The sequence below is a fragment of the Geotrypetes seraphini genome, chromosome 6 (assembly GCF_902459505.1).
Source record: "Geotrypetes seraphini chromosome 6, aGeoSer1.1, whole genome shotgun sequence".
Lineage (NCBI taxonomy): Eukaryota > Metazoa > Chordata > Amphibia > Gymnophiona > Dermophiidae > Geotrypetes > Geotrypetes seraphini.
The window spans coordinates 206285883-206300662 of record NC_047089.1 but is presented as its reverse complement, the minus strand read 5'-3'; the positions used below and the strand labels follow the sequence as shown (position 1 = coordinate 206300662).

The 14780-nt window shown below is 41.9% G+C and overlaps 1 protein-coding gene across 1 annotated transcript in view; it reads right to left on the bottom strand.

The window, feature by feature from the left end:
• The window catches only part of ANTXR1 (ANTXR cell adhesion molecule 1), a 278540-nt gene that overhangs the window by 167964 nt on the left and 95796 nt on the right, over positions 1-14780 (bottom strand). The window contains exon 10 of the mRNA XM_033949187.1: positions 1783-1881. Within this exon, the coding sequence (XP_033805078.1) occupies positions 1783-1881 (99 nt within the window). The remainder of the gene's footprint in view (positions 1-1782; positions 1882-14780) is intronic.

The following is a 14780-nucleotide window of genomic DNA, read 5'->3' as shown; positions in this document are numbered from 1 at the left end:
TAAGTTTACACCTCTTTTTCTAAACAGTGGCCTTCTCTATACCAACAGATCATTCCACATTGCAGAATGGTCTGTCGTAGGCCAAGCACAATCTTTACCATCTGTTATTAGTAAGAGTCTAAATGGGAAAAATGTTTCAATTTCTTTTTTTTCTGTTTATTTAATTTCAGGGTTTTAGCACAAGATAAATTATTTTAGCATGCACGGAATCCATTGAGAAGTGCTTCTCAAACTTTTCCTGGATGCAACCTCATTTCAGCAACTCCAAAAATAATATAACATCTCTATCCCTACCTTAGCTCATGTGCTTCTGCTCCAGGCCAGCTTTGATGATAAGTTGGCCTGTTTTATCTTTAAGACTCTCCATGCTCTAGTTCCAATTCACTTAACATACTTGTTAATTATTCCATCTAGCAACACAGCTTTTTATACTTCTGATCGACTCTACTGAACGAGCCTTCATTGAATATTTTGGAGGGCTCTTTATCTTTAGAAGCCATTCAGATCTGGAATAGTTTACCTTTATTCATTAACAGCACTCTTTTATTTGTTTTGGACATATTTTTAAAAATGCATTTATTTCAGAAATATTTGATTCAAGATGGAAATTAAGATGAGCTTATTGGCAGCTTTGGCGTTTTAATTGATTGAGCTGCTTTGGCTTAATGGGATTAAGCCAGTGAGGTAGCCAGATAGCCAATTTTGAGTGGGCCTGAGCCCAAAGTGAGTAGGTATGAAATTTTCACTCCACCTCAACTCCTTCATTTCCTCCCCGCAGTCCAACATCTCTTTCTCTTTCTTCTACTACTCACCCCACTGGCTATTCAGCATCTCTCCCTCCCCTCCCTCATTGTCAATCTGGCATTCAAATCTATCTCTTAACACCTCCCTTCCCCATGTACCTTTTAAAACCTCTTCACTTCCAGAGGCCACTGGCAGTGACCAGCGATTCACACAAGCTGTTCACAACCCCAGAGCTTCTCCACCAATGTAATTTCCTGTTTCCACATAGGTGGGCAATGTCAACTGGAAATCTTGGGCTGGTACGAGCAGCTTGAGTTCATCATTGCTCACTGCAAGAGACCCCTGGAAGTGAAGTTTTAAAAAGTACATGGGGGGAGGGGCATTGAGATTCTGAGATGTTGGGTCAAGGAGAAGGGGGAAAGAGAGAGCTGAATTTTTCAGCTGGCAGGGCTTAGGGATTCCCACCAGCCACAGCATGGTATGCTGCTGCTTGGTGGGTCTGAGCCCAAAGTGAGTGAGCTCCTGCCCACTCAGGCTCACCCATAGTAATGCTTTGAATTAAGCGGGTTATAAATGCTCAAGATTATAATTCGAATAGTTTAGATCAGTGGTCTCAAACTCAAACCCTTTGCAGGGCCACATTTTGGATTTGGCGGTACTTGGAGGGCCGCAGAAAAAAATAGTTAATGTCTTATTAAAGAAATGACAATTTTGCATGAGGTAAAACTCTTTATAGTTTATAATTCCTTCCTTTTGGCTAAGTTTTAATAATAATATTGTAATTTATAGCTAAAGAGATATGATCAAGAAACTGTTTTATTTTACTTTTGTGATTATGATAAACATACCGAGGGCCTCAAAATAGTACCTGGCGGGCCGCATGTGGCCCCCAGGCCGCGAGTTTGAGACCACTGGTTTAGATGGTAGTAGAGATAGAAAAGGTAACACTTTAGCTATCTCAACTGTCGTAAAGAGGAAGAAGGGATGAGATCAGATAGCAAAGAACTACTATTCAGAAATGAAAGCAAAACGACTTACTCAGCGTGACGGTCTCATTAATTCTGAAGCTGCAGAGGACTCGGTCCACATTACGGGTATGGCGGAACCCGTTGCCTCTGACCACCACTTGAAATGACGCTGTAAGAAAAGAGAGCTGCGAGTTATTGCTGCAGAACCGGATGCCAACATCCTGGAAGAGTTTCACATAAAATATAGAGGTTCTCATTGATGCCAACCAAGCAGCACTTCTTAAGAGGAGAAAAAAGGTCAAGTCAAGCTGCCCATGAAAGGGATGAATCATTTGGCCATGCGGCCTATCAAAAAAAAAAAAAAAAATCCTCTCTATATCTTTTTTTTTTTAATATTCTTTATTCATTTTCAAAATTACATTAAGTGTAAAATATATTCATTCACAGTAACAATAAATATATCACTTATAAACAATCATTGGTACATTATATAAATTTTATCCCTTCCCCTTTCCCATCCCTCCCATCCATATCTTCCATTATTATATAATATATGTAATAAGAAAAATACCCCCTCCCTATATCCTGAACTGATAATTAAAAGGGAAATAATTTTACTTAATCCTTACAATATTTTGTTAATGGTTTCCACACATCCTGAAATTTCTTAAAGTATCCCCTTTGTAAAGCAATAAATCTTTCCATTTTATAGATATGGCATAAAGAATTCCACCAAAAGTTATAATTTAATCTCTTCCAATCCTTCCAATTATATGTAATTTGCTGAATGGCAACCCCAGTCATTGATGCCAATCGAATTGAAAGATATAGAGAGGACCAAATCTCAATGGCCACGAATTTGGTCCTCTCTATATCTTTCAATTCGATTGGCATCAAGATCCCTTCATTTGTTTAGCAACAGAGCAAGCAGAACTGCTTTTCCCTCTCCGTACTGATTTATGCCAAGGCTCGACAGCATCACAAAACACTCCGAAGAAATGGAGACAATGGAAAGCAGATTGTAAATTAATAAGAGCTGGTTTAATGAAAAGAACACGTTCTGTTCAGGGTTTTTTGACAATAAAAAGCGATGCACAAGCTTTACACTCTAATATGTTTATGTTTATTTAAGATTTGATATACTGCATTTACTGGCCTAAGCGGTTTACAAAGTATCAAACTAAAATGAAATTAGGCACTTGAGAAAAACTACCCTCTCCGTCCCGAAGGCTCACAATCCAGCTAAAGTACCTGATTAAAATAAAAATATGTAATACATTTCCCAGATCAAAAATCAAAGAAATAGAAAATAGAAATAATGAAAGAAGATTAAAAATAAAATAAAACTAATTTAAGAGATAGAAAAATCTCTGAAGTGGCCTGATACCTTCACCAACATGACACAAGCCCTGGCATCACATATAGCCAGTAGTGTAGCGAGGGTAGGAGGTGTCTGGGGCGGTGGCGCCTCCCCGTTCCTTCCTCTCCACCCCCACTCCTTCCGCGCCAATCCCCATGCCTTCCTCTCCACCCCGCACTCCTTCTGCGCCAACACCCCATGCCTTCTTCTCCACCCACCACCCCCCTGCTCCTTCCATGCCACACTTGTGCCCTTCCTTCCCACCCCATACCTCTTTAAATCTTCACCAGCGCGAGCAGCTTCTCCAGCTCGCTGCTTGCACTGGCTTTCCCTCCAATGTCACTTCCTGGTCCCCACGACCTGGAACTGATTTCAGAGGGAGCCAGGCCGGCGTGAGCAGCAGGTTAGAGTAGTTGTTTGCACTGCCGAAGATTATAAAGAGGAATGGAAGGGCGCAAGCATGGCATGGGGGGGGGGGCAGAGAGGTGCCAGTGCCACTACCAAGATGGTGCTCGGGGCAGTTTGCCCACCCTCCATCTCTCCTTACTATGCCACTGCATACAGCATATGGACGCATCATAGTCCAGCTAACACTCTGCCATGGGTTATTGATAAATTGAGGGTTATAGTAAGATTATGTATTTAGAGAAAAAAATTATTTTCTTTCCTTTTTATGTGAATGGAGCTTTTTTCAAAATTGTTTGCATTTGTATATTGTAAACCGCTGTTATCTTTTTTGGGGCTGCATATACGGTATATAATGAAACATAAATATAAACATTCATTTTATAGCAAGAAGGCAAAAAAAACCACTGATGAAAACTGATGGGCCGCAGTGGATTAAAAATTTGGGTAATGTCAACCTAGGAAATGCAAAGATATCTGATGGAAGATGTGTCCTTGCACTTCTTAGAAACCTCATCTCACCGGTTGGGGGCTTAAGCTTTTCATTTTTGGGTATTCTTCTCAATATCAACTGAAAGGAAGCTCTGTAATGAGGGGGCAGAGGATGAAGGTTAAAGGGGATAGATTCAGAAGAAATTCAAAGATATACTTCTTTATGGAAAGGGTGGTGGATACATGGAATGGCCTCCTGGTGGAGATAGTGGAGATGAAAACTGTAACTGTATCTCATTTCAAAAAAGCGTGCAATGAATATGTGGAATTTCTTTGGGGGAGGAAGGGATAGGAGATGGGATGGAGGGGCAGATTGGAGAGGTCATATAGCTTTTATATGCCATCATTTTTTCTGTTTCTATTTCACTATTTCTGTTTTCTGTTGTCTGAGTGATAATGGTCAAAACAGTTTGCATTTCAAAGGTTCTTTTGTACCTAGACAGCAATACAAGCTGTTAATCTTATGCTAAGAAACGTCCATTCAACAGACTCCATTGTGTTTACTCTCCATGAAGTCTTCCCCTTCTCTGCCTCTTTCTTGCCTATGCATTAATCGAGAAGCACATATATTATTACATTACATATTTATTTTAAAATATTTTGATCATTATATATGATATGAGCATGAATGATTTCCTTTGTAATACAATTTAGGGCTCTTCAGCTTAGAAAAGAGATGGATGAGGGGAGATATGATTGAAGTCTTCAAAATCCTGAGTGGAGTAGAACAGGTACAAGTGGATCGATTTTTCATTCCGTGAAAAATTACAAAGACTAGGGGACACTCGATAAAGTTACAGGGAAATACTTTTAAAACCAATTGGAGGAAATTTTTTTTCACTTAGAGAAGAGTTAAGCTCTGGAACGCATTGCCAGAGGTTATGGTAAGACCGGATAGTGTAGCTAGTTTTAAGAAAGGTTTGGACAAGTTCCTGGAGGAAAAGTCCATAGTCTGTTATTGAGACAGACATGGGAGAAGCCACTGCTTGTCCTGGATCGGAAGCATGGAATGTTGCTACTCCTTGGGTTTTGGCCAGGTCAGAACGGGCTACTGAGTTTGATGGACCATTGGTCTGACCCAGTAAGGCTATTCTTATGTTCTTATGCATTGAAAGCAAAAACAAAGAGAACAACTATGGAACTGATGATCTTGATTAAATCATTTACAGAGGTACCTCGGTTTACGAGTGCACCGGTTTGCGAGTGTTTTGCAAGATGAGCAAAACATTTGCAAAATCGGCGCCTCGGAAACCGAGCGTGGCTCGATTTATGAGCGCCCCCCCGCAATCCGGCACCCTACCCCTGCTGCGATCGGGCACCCCCCCACCGCGATTGGGCACCCCCCCCCGCCGCTTCTTACAGTCATCTGGGCACCGGCACCGGCATGTCCTGTGCATGGTGCCGGTGCCCGAAGATCGTCCTCCTCTTCTGCTGGGCCTTGAGCATGCGCAGGGGGGGTGCCGCATTGCGGGGGGGGGGGGGGGGAGGGTGCCAGATCATAGGGGGGGCCTTCGGGGGGAGCAATGCCGGTTCTCGTGGGGGGGGGGAACGTATCAAAGCGAGTTTCCATTATTTCCTATGGGGAAACGCACTTTGATAAACGAGCATTTTGGATTACGAGCATGCTCTTGGAACGGATTATGCTCATAATCCAAGGTACCACTGTATTTAAGTTTTGTATTTAACCAGTCTTAATGTAAATGGTGCAGTCACAAAACGAAGAGATACACAGTAAATGGATTGTGGTATAGACCCAACAAGGGCCATGTTTTGGTCAAAAGAGACCTTCTTCCGGGGTCCTATGCAAATGTATGAGATGTAAGAAAAGAATGAGGACAAGGATGGGACTCGTGCAGGAACCATACGTGATGAAGTGACAAGCTGTTGGCCAAAAAGTGGCGTGCAGTCACAGAAACTTGAAGGCAGTGATGCCCAAACACAAGGTGAATCGAGAAGTGACCATAATTGTGTAGGCACAAAGTAGTGAATAAGATAGTAACTATATTTGCGTGGGCACAAACAAGATAGTGAAAAACTAGTGCTACTATATCCAGATAAGGTAAACATAAAGAAAGATATGCAAGAAGGCAATAGTGATAAAAGTGACCATGATGCTATGTTATACCAAAGCTGTGTGATGAGTGATTTGCAAAATATAGACATAGAGAAATAAGATTAACATCCCGCTACTGCTATAAACCACAAGTAAAAAATTGTAAAACAAAATACTGTGTGCTACAAGAAAAACATAAGAAAATGTAAATAAAACCAAACATTAGACGGAGACATATGAGAGATAAGGAATGTCATGTTAATAAAAACTAAGGTATAGGGAATGTGTGAGATTATGATGTGAAAGACTACGCCAAAGGTGAAATAAATTAAATAAACAGAGAGTTAATTACAAATTGGGGTTATAACAGTAGTCTCAAACTCGTGGCCTGCCAGGTACTATTTTGAGGCCCTTGTAATGTCTCTTTAGCTATAAATGATAATATTATTATTAAGACTTAACCAAAAGGAAAGATTTATCTACTATAATAAAAGTTAAGCGCGCATGCACACTCCTACCTGCGTGTTCCGTGAACCGTATGTCCGTGGCAGGTAGGAGTGTGCATGCGCACCTAGGGTTCTGTTTTCCCGTAACGCAGTTCGTTGTCGTCGCCCATCTCCCGCCGCACCCGAACCCCCATTGACCCTCCAACCTGAACGTCCCACCGCGAGACGACCACAAACCTCCCGCCTCCAGCAGCGTCCACAGCACTCCAAACACGCTGCCTCACGGCCCTCCACCGCCACAATTTCCTCTGTCGCGTCCATGATGACATCATCAGAGACGCGGCAGAGGAAATCAGGGCAGCAGAAGGCTGCCAAGCAGCGCGTCCAGAGTGCTACGGACGCTGCCAGAGCCATCGGTCGACTCGCAGTGGGAGGGTCAGTGGGGTTGGCTGCACGGCAGCGGTAGTGGTGGGGGGGGGGAAGATGGAAACATGCTTCTCAAGGGTTATACTGCAAAGGGGGATGAGAGGCAGGCTGGCATCGGAGGGTGGGGGTGGGACAAAGTTTGGAAGGCAGTGAGGGGGACATAGGAAGGAGGCACTGGGGGCACTAAGAGAAAGGGGCACTGAGGACATTAAGGTCATAGGAGGCACTGAGGGCACTAAGGACACAGGACAGAGGCACTGGGGGCATTAAGGACACGGGAAGGAGACACTGGGGGCACTAAAGACATGGGAAGGAGGCACTGGGGGCACTAAGGACACAGGACGGAGACAATGGGGCACTAAGGACACAGGACGGAGGTACTGAGGGGCAATAAGGACATTGGAAAATGGCACTGGGGACACTATGGACACAGGATGGAGGCACTGGGGGCACTGACATGGGAAGGAGGCACTGGGGCCACTAAGGACATAGGAAAGGGTACTAAGGACATGGGAAGGAGGCACTAAGGACATAGGAAGTGTCACTAAGGACACAGGAAGAGGCACTGGGGGCACTAAGGCCATAGGAGGCACTGAGGGCACTAAGGACATAGGAAGGAAGCACTGAGGGCACTAAGGACATAGGATGGGACACTAAGGTCATAGGAAGGCAGAACTGGGGGCACTAAGGAGGTACTGAGGGCACTAAGGACATAGGATGGGACACTATGGACATAGGAAGGGGGCCACGGAGAGACAGGCAGGCATGGCGCAACAGAGAAATGCAGGCAGGCAGGGGGCCAGGGAGACAGAGACAGAAAGAAAGACAGACAGACAGCATCCAAGAAGAAAGAGAGAGAGACAAAGAAAAAAAAAAACCCAGACAGACATCTACTCTAGCACCCATTAATGTAATGGGCTTAAACATTAGTAAACTATAAAGAGTTTTACCTTATGCAAAATTGTTATTTCTTTAATAAGACATTAACTATTTTTTCTGAAGCCCTCCAAGTACCTACAAATCTAAAATGTGGCCCTGCAAAGGGTTTGAGTTTGAGACCACTGGGTTATAAGGACTTATGACCCCAAGAGTAATGTGGAAGTGATAACAGAACAGACTAAAAGAAGTGAACGACGATTGTGAAACAGCCACAATTATAACTTGCTTGTGCCCACGCAATTATGGCTACTATCTTATTCACCACAATTATGGTCACTTCTCGACTCACCTTGTGTTTGGGCATCACTGCCTTCAAGTTTCTGTGACTGCACGCTACTTTTTGGCCAACAGCTTGTCACTTCATCACATATGATTGAGCTATGTGCTGTGAAGGAGAGCAGTGGGAACAGGGAACTTGTGTCACCCACTCCTAGGGCTAAAGAATAAAGGAGAAGGTGGGGCCAATTGAATGTTTCCAACAAGGCAACCGGGACCATTTTCAATATGACATCTAAGTCCGAGTTTAGACATTTTGCGGAAAAAAATCAAAAAATCCAGTAGTGAATATGATCATTTTCAAAACAGGAAAACCTCTCTCTTTTGTTTTGAAAAGTGGCCATTTCTTAGATGCTATTGTGCTCAGTGCATCTATCTTTTTGAACCATTTTCAATTAAATAAAAAAAAGTCAAAAATTTGTCCCCGTCCCTGCAGGAACTCAGTTTCGCCATCCCATCCCTGTGAGTTTTGTCGCTGTCCCTGCCACATTCCTGTAAGCTCTGCCTTAACCGCACAAGCCTCGAACACTTATGATTTTAAAGGCTTGGGCTTGTGCAGATGATGACGTAGCTTGCAGGAATGGGGCAGAGACAGAAAAAGAACTCGTGGGGACGGGATGGGAAAATGAGTTCCCACGGGGACGGAGAAAAATTTGCCCCCTTGTCATTCTCAAATCCTACACTCAGATCTTAGATAAAGGTTGTTTCACATTGAGCAACAAATGAAGCAGCTCTCCACAGTGATACTGAAGACACAGAGTAACGCAGTCCTTGCCACCCCCCTTCCTGATTTTTAGAGAATGATTAATGACTCCTTTAGGACAATGGCCATTCCTTTCTTAGCCCCCAAGTTTGAAGAGACTGACAGGTTTGAGTTTAATCCATCAACTCCCCTTCCATCATTCACCAACATACAGACTCAGGGCCGGATTAACACTATACTGGGCTCTAGGTAAGCATTTAGTTGTGGGCTCCCCTCCCCCACCTCTTCAGATGAAGCAGAGATAAGTGCAGAACCTAGCTGTGGACATGCTAGCGGTAATAGTTTGTGAGTGAGCATGGGTCTGGACAAGCATATGTTTGCAAGAAGCTTAATGGGCAGAGCTGGCGAGCAGCCAAGTTACTCAGTTCAGAAGGGAAACTCAAGCCTGGATTTCTGCAAACCTATCCTGGTACATTATGGGGCCTGAAGTGCTGATTTCAATTGGGACTGCAAATAGGACACTATCCTATGGATGCGTTAGCGGTTAGCGCATGCGCTGATTTAGCGCGCTAAAGCCACGCTAAAACACTTAGCACGTCTTTGTAAAAGAGGGCCTAAATTGGGATAAAAGTTCAAAAACAGGACCGACCAAAAAGGGAAACTGGGCAAGTCATTTACACTCTCCATTGCCTACTACTACTACTACTACTACTACTGAAAGGTCACTTGGACACACAAAGTCAGAGGCGTGAAGAAAGTAAAAGAGGTTTATTCACAGCATGCTGGACTCTAGTGCAGTTAACAGCCTGCCTACTAGAGTGTCAGAAACAGGAAATACACGGACTTTTATGCCCTTTTCGCAAACTAATATATGCAAAAACTACAATTTTCATTTGTTACTTCTATAACTTTCTACAATTATTATTGGTCCTAAGCCAACACTTATGATAGGTTCAGGGATACAACTTATAGGCCTATAGGAAACTAGCTCATTTCTCTGCTTATCTAAATCTTACAGGTCTAAATGTTACATGTACAGAAGGGCAGGGCACATCATGGCTCAAACTCTTATCTATTCAGCTTACAATGTGGTAAGGCAGGGACATACATTTCAGGCAGATGAAGTCAATAGATTATACACTGTTCTCAGCTATGTAGGCCAGAGCAATATTTTAAACAACAGTTAACTATTTCATGACCCTACACTACTACTATTTCTATAGTGCTACCAGACGTACGCAGTGTTATACAGAGTCACAAAGAGGACAGTCCCTGCTTGAAACTGGTATAAACCATAGATTCCAAGGATGGACTGCTCAAAAGAGTGAATTTTAAGGGCAATGTGTGTGGAAATAAATTCTAGCTTGTGCTCAGTTTAACAATTGCTTATTAATATATCGATACATGAGAACACACAAGTCTTAAAGGGAGATTTAGTATGTTCTACACTCTGGACAAAAGCCAGCCCCTTATATTGGGAATTTGGCATCTTAAACACAAAGGGATCACATGAATACATAAAAATAGATTCATTATTACAGGTACATAGGTAAGTTTACTCTTTCATGAGACTCTCCTTCACCCATTTGACTGCATAATGGCCGGCCCAGAAGCCTCCTCCCCGACGTCAATTCTGACATCAGAGAAGAAGTTCTGGGCCAGCCATTCAGCGATTGACGTCAGGGGAAGGCTTCTGGGCCGGCCGTTGTGCAGTTGCTGCACTTGCCTCACCTGGCCCTGTTGCACCAGTGGTGGGGAAGCAGGAAGAAATTGTCATCATCGGCGGTGGTGTGGGGGGAGGCAGGGAGAGAGAAAGAAAGAAAGAAAAAGTTAGGCAAGGGTGATGGCGGTGACTTGGGGGGACAGGGAGTCGGCGGTGGCTTGGGGGGGCAGGGAGAGAGAAAGAAAGGGGGGCAAGGAGAAAGAAAGAAAGGGGGATAGGGAGAGAGAAAGAAAGGCAGAAAGAAACAAGGAAAGAAAGAAAGGATGCACAGTTAGAAGGACGTGCAACCAGAGACTCACCAGACAACAAAGGTAGGAAAAATGATTTTATTTTCAATTTAGTGATCAAAATGTGTCAGTTTTGAGAATTTATATCTGCTGTCTATATTTTGCACTATATTTGTCTATTTTTCTATAGTTATTACTGAGGTGATACTGCATATTTTAAAGTCATCTGTCTTGACCGCTTTGAAAAAACCTTAACTATAAATGATAATTAACATTTTTTTCTGTATACACTGTGATTTGTGTTTTTAAAAACTTTTATGGTTACCATTATGAATTAATAAGATATTGTGTGTACATGAAAAATGAATAGAAGAAATTGGGGGCAGGGCTAGGGCAGGATTGGGGTAGGGCTAGGGTGGGATTGGGGGCGGGACTGAAAATCAGATGTCCCATTTTGATGAAAAAAATAAATGGTCACGTTACTCTTATCCAACTCACTTTTCTCACAGTGTTTAAAATATTCCATTGGTAAAGGTGTATGTGTTAAATGATCTTTAATAGACTTGTTTTAGACTTCGATGGGATCTAAACTTTGGTTTCTTATACTTTCATGCTTTAACCATAGGCTGCTGGGGGGAGTGGGGTTAGTAGTGGTTAGTCATTAGCCTCCCTCTTTTGCATTTTAATGATCAATTGTTTAAAAGCATAAGAACTTTTAGAAGTGCCCTGCTTGACCCTGTGCCCGAAGGTGGCCAATCCCTGTTTTGTGACTTTTGTATATTTGCAGACAGATTTAAAGCAGGCCCTTCTTGGGCTGTGGTGTTTGCAGCCCCCAGTATCAGTCATCTTAAACACTTATCTAGGTTATCTGTTCCTAAATCAGATTTCATAGAATCATTTCAGATGAGGAACAATATCCAGAGTAATGGTGATGGTGGTTGAAATTGCTGTTGCATTGTGAGTAGAGTTTAATTTTAAACTATTTCTATAGTCATTTTAATCTATTAAAAGTCTGTCAGTCTCTCAGCCTGTAGCCTGCTGACTCTCCTACATTACTCTGTTATATCATCCATATAATACTTTGAACAGGTCCACGGAGTGATTTTCCTTCAGTTCAACACTTGCATTTTATCACTCCTGTTACATTGTTTGTAACTGGTCCCCTTTCCCATATTTGACTCTCCTACATTATGCAGGAATTTTTTCAAGAACTAAAACTTACAGATCCTGTTTCTTTAAATAAATGCACGAAAACGTGGGATATTAAAGAATCAGAAAGGCCACCAGTCAGCGATGAAAGTAAAAGCTGTCTTTATTCGCAAGGATATCAATTTTGATAACAGCGTAACACTAGTGACATATAGCCAAATATGAAATAATACTTCTTTAGCAACAAATCCTTATTTCATATAGCATTTTTCTCACACTGAAGGTCCTCAGATGCAATAATGTTTTGAAGCTAAGTTTTACTTTAAACTAAATTATTTAAATTATTAACAAAGTACAGTATTCAAACGTTTTAGTTGTAAGCACTGTCACTTTAAAAGAAAGCAAAGCTATAAATGATACATAAAAAGTTAAAAATAACACACGCCAATTCAAAGGTTCCAGAAATGGGCTGCGACATGGCAAATGAGGTTTAACATGGATAAATGTAAGGTGATGCATGTCGGTAGCAAAAATCTTATACACGAATACAGGATGTCCGGTGCAGTACTTGGAGAGGCCCCCCAGGAAAGAGACTTGGGAGTACTGGTTGACAAGTCAATGAAGCCGTCTGCGCAATGTGTGGTGGCAACGGCGAAAAGGGCAAACAGAATGCTAGGAATGATTAAGAAGGGGCTCACGAACAGATCGGAGAAGGTTATCATGCCGCTGTACCGGGCCATGGTACGCCCCCAACTGGAATACTGCGTCCAGCACTGGTCGCCGTACATGAAGAAGGACATGGTACTACTCGAGAGGGTCCAGAGAAGAGTGACTAAAATGGTTAAGGGGCTGGAGGAGTTGCCGTACAGGGAGAGATTAGAGAAACTGGGCCTCTTCTCCCTTGAACAGAGGAGATTGAGAGGGGACATGATCGAAACATTCAAGATAATGAAGGGAATAGACTTAGTAGATAAAGACAGATTGTTCAAGGTAGAGAGAACGAGAGGGCACTCTCTAAAGTTAAAAGGGGATAGATTCCATACAAACGTAAGGAAGTTCTTCTTCACCCAGAGAGTGGTAAAAAAACTGGAACACTCTTCTGGAGGCTGTTATAGTGGAAAACACCTTCCAGGGATTCAAGACAAAGTTAGACAAGTTCCTGCTGAACCAGAACATATGCATGTAAGGCTAGACTCAGGGCACTTATCTTTGACCTAAGGTCCGCCGTGTGAGCGGACTGCTGGGCACGATGGACCACTGGTCTGACCCAGCAGCGGCATTTCTTATATTCTTATGAGGAGTGCTACCACACTAGCTACATTATCTAAATGCTTTAGTGTGGTGTTGTGAGGACCTTCGGTGTGAGAAAAATGTTATATGATATATGAAATAAGAATTTGTTGCTAAAGAAGTATTAATTCGTATTTGGCTATTTTTTACTTTTTCCTGGTGCCTCATATGATATGACGGAATATAAGCATAAATACAATCAATGGGGTATAATCATAATAGGGATGATGATAATAATTATTTTAGAATTAAATCTCTCACTTTCCCCTCATAGTATTTGAAGTGCATCTTGGGTAAAATTTTGCAGTCACAAAATAATAATTTCATATACCCACACTTGCTAGTGTCCCTGTCTTTTTGGCAACCTATGCTTCCGCCATTTTTCTTTGAGTATAATGATACCTCACATACAGCCACTACTAACTATTTCCACCTAGTACAATAAGCAGCAAAATATGTAAGCTGCTAAAGTACTGTGAGGGTTTGCAGTGACTACATGAAGATAACTATCCAAATTACTACACAGCAACTGTAAACATAAACATAATAACTCAATTCTATACCACAATTACCACTAAGTTCTATGCGGTTCACAAAAGATTGTAAATGCAAAAGATGGATATGAATAACAAAACAAACCTAATTTCCAAAAGATTATAAGAAGAAATACATTTTTAAAGCACGTCAAAATTGTTGATAAGAATCAGCCGACATAATTATGTAATTCAAATCCTTATCCCATAATGCCGCTTGGAAGGACAGCAGATGCTGTTGAAATCTTTAAAACTTACAACCCTTGGCGGATGGAAAAGAAAATAGTGCATGAGATTTCCTGGAGTGCTTGGAGCTGTTGATTGTAAATGATTCCAAAAGATATTCAGGGATTAAGCTTGCCAATGCTTTGAAACAGAAACATCAAAACTTGAACTTAATCCGCGCTTCAAATCGGTAGCCAATGTAGCTGATGATGAAAAAGTGACGATGCATGATCATACTTCTTCAGATTATAGATCAGGCGAACCGCTGCATTCTACATAATGCGCAGTCTTTGAAGATTTTTTGGGGGGCTCCAGCAAGAAGCACGATGTTACAGTAATCAAGTTGGCTCAAGACCAGGGATTGCACTAGCAATCAAAAGTATTTCTTTTTTTTATTTTACAGATTAGAATTGTTGTAGAATTGTTAATTTTTATTCTGCTAAATTTATGTACCATTATTTTAATGTGACATTATTAAAAATACAGGTCCATTCAAAAAAAAAAAAAAAAATGAATTTATATTGAAGTATGCAAAGCCTTTGTGTTAACTGTTGGGGGCGGTCCCGACATCTTTCCATACAGACAATCTCATCATTGCACATTAACAGCCTGGCAGATAAAACAAGACAGTTAAAACTACACCTATTTAAGAGATGTTAACATGGCAGTTACTGCAGCACGGTTAACAGTTAACATCTGGTAACTAGCTCTTTCTTAACCGTGAGGCCCAGTCCCTGTCCACTCTCTGCCCTGTTCCATGTTAGCTGTTAACATGGAAATTAGCAAGTGTTACTATAAAGATGCCACATTATCAAGTAGCT